A 5,294-nucleotide genomic window follows, 5' to 3' on the forward strand; every position below is an offset into this window, starting at 1 on the left:
GCCAATTCACTCTTGAAAGAACAACTAATCAGTGCTCCCATCTACGTATCCTCTCGCCTCGATCACTGCTGCAAAGTTGGTATACCCACTTCCATTTCAAATTCTTTTTTCAAATCTTTCATCCCAAAAACATCTCGTGATTGGAACGGCCTTCCCTCACCCATTGTGTCCATTGGCGATTTTGTCCTCTTTAAAGAAGCTTTAACAAGTTACTATTCATGATCTGTGCCGGACTAACCATTTTCAGCGTTTTTTGTACTTCCGTTGCCCACCCCCTCTGTAATGCTTCGGCCCTGAGGGTATAATAAATAAATAAATAAATAAACCACTTTTTCCCTTTTTCATGGCCGCAGGTCCGGAATTTTCCGCCGCTGTTGACCATCTTTGGCGTCTAGCAGAAATATCGTTTTCGTCTCAATTGCTAATGCTGAAACCTAGTTGGACTAGTGTCCTGCGCCGCTGAGCTGTTCTGATACAGTGCAATAAGTATTAACTAGTCATGCTTTGCTTATTCCAGAGGTCTCACAAGGAAGCACTAAAGAGTGTTGACAAGAGCAAGACGAATGTCACTGGGGTAAAACGGAAAGCCTTGGCACCCAAGGAAAGACCTGAATGTAGCACAGAGCCTCCACAACATAGAATAGCAGCAGTCCAGCCATCAGTGGCAGGCTACATCAGGAGCTCGAAGTCCCCGTTCGGCCAGAGTACGAGTACTTAGATTATCTGCCGTTGATGTTTGTATAATTCTACTGCTGCATTAAGTTTTGACAACGAAGCCTGCCAGTTTTGTTGTGCTTAATTATGTGAGATGACCATTTACATGTCTAAGGTCTTTTAATACTATTTTCCGCATGTAATTATAATTGTGACTCTGGAAGTAGTATTTGTAGGGGGTGTTTTAGAAACCAGGAGGGAGTTTCTTCAGGCGTAGCATTTTCAGTTTTGTAAAGTGCAAAATTTGAGCTCGATTTATTGCGTGGAAACACTACGTGATGTTAAATTGCTTTACGACTGTAATTATAATTTATTTTTAGTTATATGGTGTATTGTATTTTCTACGATTTTGATGAAGTGAATAGAAAAGTATCTGTAAAAAGTAACTTCACTTAGTTACAAGTTACTGGAAAATGTACCTAAGATACAGATACAGATACTGAGAAATGAAAGTACCTAGGTTTGTATCTCAGGTACAACAAAAGTACCTAGTTACCGATTTACAGTTACTTGTACCTAGGTACTTTACAACCCTGCATCTAACTTTGAGAAATACGCCGCGTCCTCGAGCAGTCCCAATGCCTGGTCTGCTGTTGGGAGCACGTATCACTCTCTCTTGACATTTTTGTTTAATTGTGTGAGGTCAACACACACGCGTACGTCTCCGGACGGTTTTAAGACCGGAACGATCCCGGCGCACCAGTCTGTAGGACCATCGACCTTCCGGATGACTCCCATCCCTTCCATTTTTTCAATTTCTTGCTTTACCGCCTCACGCATAGGAATCGGGACTCGTCGTTGCGCGTGTATAGCGTACGGGACCGCATCCAAATTCAATCGGATGTTGTATTCTCCCGGAATGGTTCCAAGACCATTGAACACCTGTGGGTATAGAACATCATAATTTTGTTTATCAAGAGACACACCATCGATGAAATTTACAACTCCCAAATCCTCGATGGCTGGTAACCTTAGACGTACCTGGCGAAGCGGACTCACGACATAAACAGTTTGCATCGACACTTTGTCCTTCCAGATTAACTTGGCTTTGAACTTTCCAAGTACCGTAAGGCGATTTTCTCCCGCACCAGTCAGTACTTCGCTTGCTGTTTCGAGCCTAAACTGAATTCTTGGAAGCGTAGACGGTACAAGAGTGGCCTCTGCTCCTGAATCGACTTTAGCAAACACTGGTACAGATTTCAAGGTTATCCAGTGATGTGATTGGCCTAAGCCATTTTGGAGCACCTTTCGGAGCAGCCAAAACAGTGTTTTGGAGCAGCAAATGTGGCGCTTGGAGCAGATATTCTTAGAATTTTAGAAAAATAAAAATATTCGTTTTGAGTGCTGTACAAATGAAGGGAACTTTGTGTTTTGACTTCTGTAGTGTTCTAATGTGACGTGTTGTGACGGAAGCTCCTGCTTGTGTTTTTATTGCTGAGACATCCAACAAGTGTACAGTGCTGTAGGCGTTGCCGAGCAAATCCGAAAAAGCGCTTGCCACCGTTTTGCTGGTTCCCGGCGTACCAGATTTTCGTCTAAAAAAAACAAACGTAAAAAAAAAAATGAATTGCAAGCGTCTTGGGTGGTGCCTCTGTAGTACAATCAAGTTCACAAACACGTGAGGGCAACTTCAGCAGGCTTGCAGTTGCGCGTGCATCGTCGTGCGAGTGGAGACAACGGTTCTTCGATCGAAACCGAAACCATATCACTCCGCTCCGTCGCCCACTGATTCCCAAAATTGTATGCAAAATCAAATTGTCGAGCATACGACAAAAAACATGCCAGCCGCGCGTTCTTGACAGGCAGGTAAACAAAGTACAAGATAAAGACATAACAAAAGCCAAAAAGAACCAGAACGCATCGATGCAACACATCGCAAGCCAGGGTCAAAAGTTCTTGGAGCGCTTTTTGGAACGACTGAACTCGAGACAAACAAGCGCGCTGTGCGGGTTCAGCGTGCAGGCATTGCCTTCTTTGCTTTAGCTCACTTCTCGTCATCAACTTTCTTTCGCAGGCAGATTTTTCACGTACCGGAATCCCTCTCGAAAGAAAGCCCACCGAGAGAAACCTATGTAATCAATACTTCGACACAGCAGTCTTTGAGTTGAAGAGGGAATTTTGTAGTAATGTATGATTAAAAAAAGGACAGGAATTTTGATGAACATGCTGTGCTACTTGGTTTCATTTTAGAAAGCGTCATATCTGCAGCGACGTGGGGACGGCAACGCCCGACGTCGCGCGACCACGGTGACTATAGAAGGCAGGGACCAAATATAGTTTTCTCACGACTGTTCCTTTCAGGAGCGAGTGCTTCAGTTCACAAAGTAACTCCCACCGCCCAAAAACGCGGTTTTGTTTCACAGCATGACGGCATGGCTGGTACCCGGCACGCTATAGGTCGGAGCCTCCGCACACACCCGCGTCTATTGTTGAAAATATAAAAAAAAAGACGCGAGACGAGATCCACGGGACGATGAGAGCGCGAAACGCCAGATGGCGGGAAACCCATGCAGGACCGAATGGACAAGTGATGTAGGGTACTTGTGTCGGTTGGCAGCGTGCGCTACATAACACACGCAAGCTCAATACGGTGCTCAGTTTAGTTTCGGTTTTGAAAAGCGAACGAAATTGTTTTTGTTTTTTTTGGCGCAGGCTTGGCGCAGATTACCTATATTTTGGCAAAATGTAGCAGGATGTAGCGGGGTTACCCACTTGGCGCAGTTTGGCGCGATTGGCGCAGCAATCACATCACTGGGTTATCTGGACATACCGCGCTTTCGCGTCCGTAACATTTATCGCGCCCAGAAAAAGTTCGCCAGTCTCTTTTGTACGGATGACACTTGTACCTTTCTTGGAGACGACGCCGACTCCTTCCTGCAGGCCCGGCTGAAATGTCCCTTGCTGTGGGAATTGAAGCACTTCTGTGCCCTTGCAGGACACACCGAACTTGGATGCTGGTCGCCTCCACAGAACGAACACTGCTTGTCCCGATGTGATTTTTCCGACCCGTAGACTTTTCTTCGAGGTGCATCCCGGCGTCGGCTCACGGCGTCTACGTTCAGGTCCTCTTTCGTCGAAGAACAGGCCGGTTGACCGTGCTCTCCTGAACGAAGTTCTCGCTTCTGCTGGTGCACCACTTCCTCGAGGCGTGCCTTGGCTAACGCCGATGACAAGGTCAGCTTGGCGTACATTTGCAGGTTTTCGGAAAGCTTGTCGTCATGGAGCCCCACGACAAACCGGCCCCGGATCATGCGTTGTTTCATCTCACCGAATTCGCAGCGGTCTGCGAGGACGTGCAGTGCCGTAACGTACTGGTCCACAGACTCTCCTGGCTTCTGTAACCTTCGGTGAAAACACCCACTTTCATACACGACGTTTCGTTCCTTGACGAAGTGCTCGTCGAACTTTCGCTTGACGAGGTCGAAGTCCTTTGCCTCTTCTGCCGAAAGGTCGAACGTGGCAAAAATTTCCCTTGCTTGCCGGCCCATTGTGTACAATAGCGTGCGGACTTGTGCCTCGCCGGTTCTTTCGTTTATGCCTGTGGCAAAGCGGTAATCGTCGAAATGTTCTATCCTCGCCGGCCACTCTGTTGTGTTGTCGAAGTCCAGCTGTGGTGGCTGTTGAAGTCCAAACGTTCCCGTAGGTGCCGGTGGTGTTTCGTTCGCCATAGTCTTTTACGCTTGCTTTCGCGAACCTAAACTGATGATAATCCCACTTCTGACACCATGTCGCGCCGCCGTACTATCGGCGTGCGATTGCGAGCAACGAAGAATGAACCACTCGCACGGGACGTCTGGGAAAAGGAAGCCCCGTGTTTTATTTTGTCAGCCCTTTTATAGGCAATCCTGCGCACGTCACCAATAACCACAGCACACCAACTGTATCTTTGTCATTGTCACACTGTCACAGTGTTACACTGTTACATTGTTACCACACTGATACCACAGCCGTCTCGTTTCGCCCCACACAATGCAGGGTCACATAATATCCGTCGGCGCAACCTGTTAACAATAAGATTAAGATATTATGGCCTAAAAAAACTTAGTATTACAAAAATGAGTATGAACACTTGAACGTTAACATTGTCCACGTTGCACTAACTGAAGCGCTCATAACAGGCTGTTCTTAGTTTTTAAAGCTGTGTAACATTAAGTGAGCTTTGAGCGTGCTTGAAGTATTCTCTCTACTGCGAAACTGCTCTACTCGCCGCTGAAATCAGTGAGTTTTTTTGCGAGCGTCACGAAAAAGCGTTACGCTGACGCATTACAGTTACGCCGACGGCGACGCCGCTCAAGCTAACTCGATATTTCTGCAAAGCTTTATCTCAAAGAAACGATTGGGTTGAGGCCGATCAAAACCAAAAGAAAACATGCCTACGAGCACTGGAACATGCAAAGATTGACGCGGCTGCCTCTGCAGTTACTCACTGTGATTCTTTGCATCTCCTTCACCGCTGCGACCCTTTTCCTCCTGCCATACAACGTTGTGTACCCTTTCCCTTCTTTCCTGCTGCCACCCTGCCTTCTTCCCTTTCCACATTGCCACGTACCCATTCTCTCCTTCACCCATAATCTGGGTGT

The 5,294-nt window shown here is 46.8% G+C and overlaps 1 protein-coding gene across 1 annotated transcript; it reads right to left on the minus strand.

Annotated features, from left to right (window-relative positions):
- Nucleotides 1-3,593: 3,593 nt before the first annotated feature.
- LOC121837384 lies at nucleotides 3,594-4,088 on the minus strand (the record flags this gene model as incomplete). The annotated part of the gene is made up of 1 exon (XM_042293002.1): nucleotides 3,594-4,088. A coding segment is annotated over one exon (495 nt), but the record flags the coding sequence as incomplete, so codon positions are not given.
- Nucleotides 4,089-5,294: the final 1,206 nt, after the last annotated feature.

The sequence above is a fragment of the Ixodes scapularis genome, unplaced genomic scaffold (assembly GCF_016920785.2).
Source record: "Ixodes scapularis isolate PalLabHiFi unplaced genomic scaffold, ASM1692078v2 PGA_scaffold3__209_contigs__length_174095766, whole genome shotgun sequence".
Lineage (NCBI taxonomy): Eukaryota > Metazoa > Arthropoda > Arachnida > Ixodida > Ixodidae > Ixodes > Ixodes scapularis.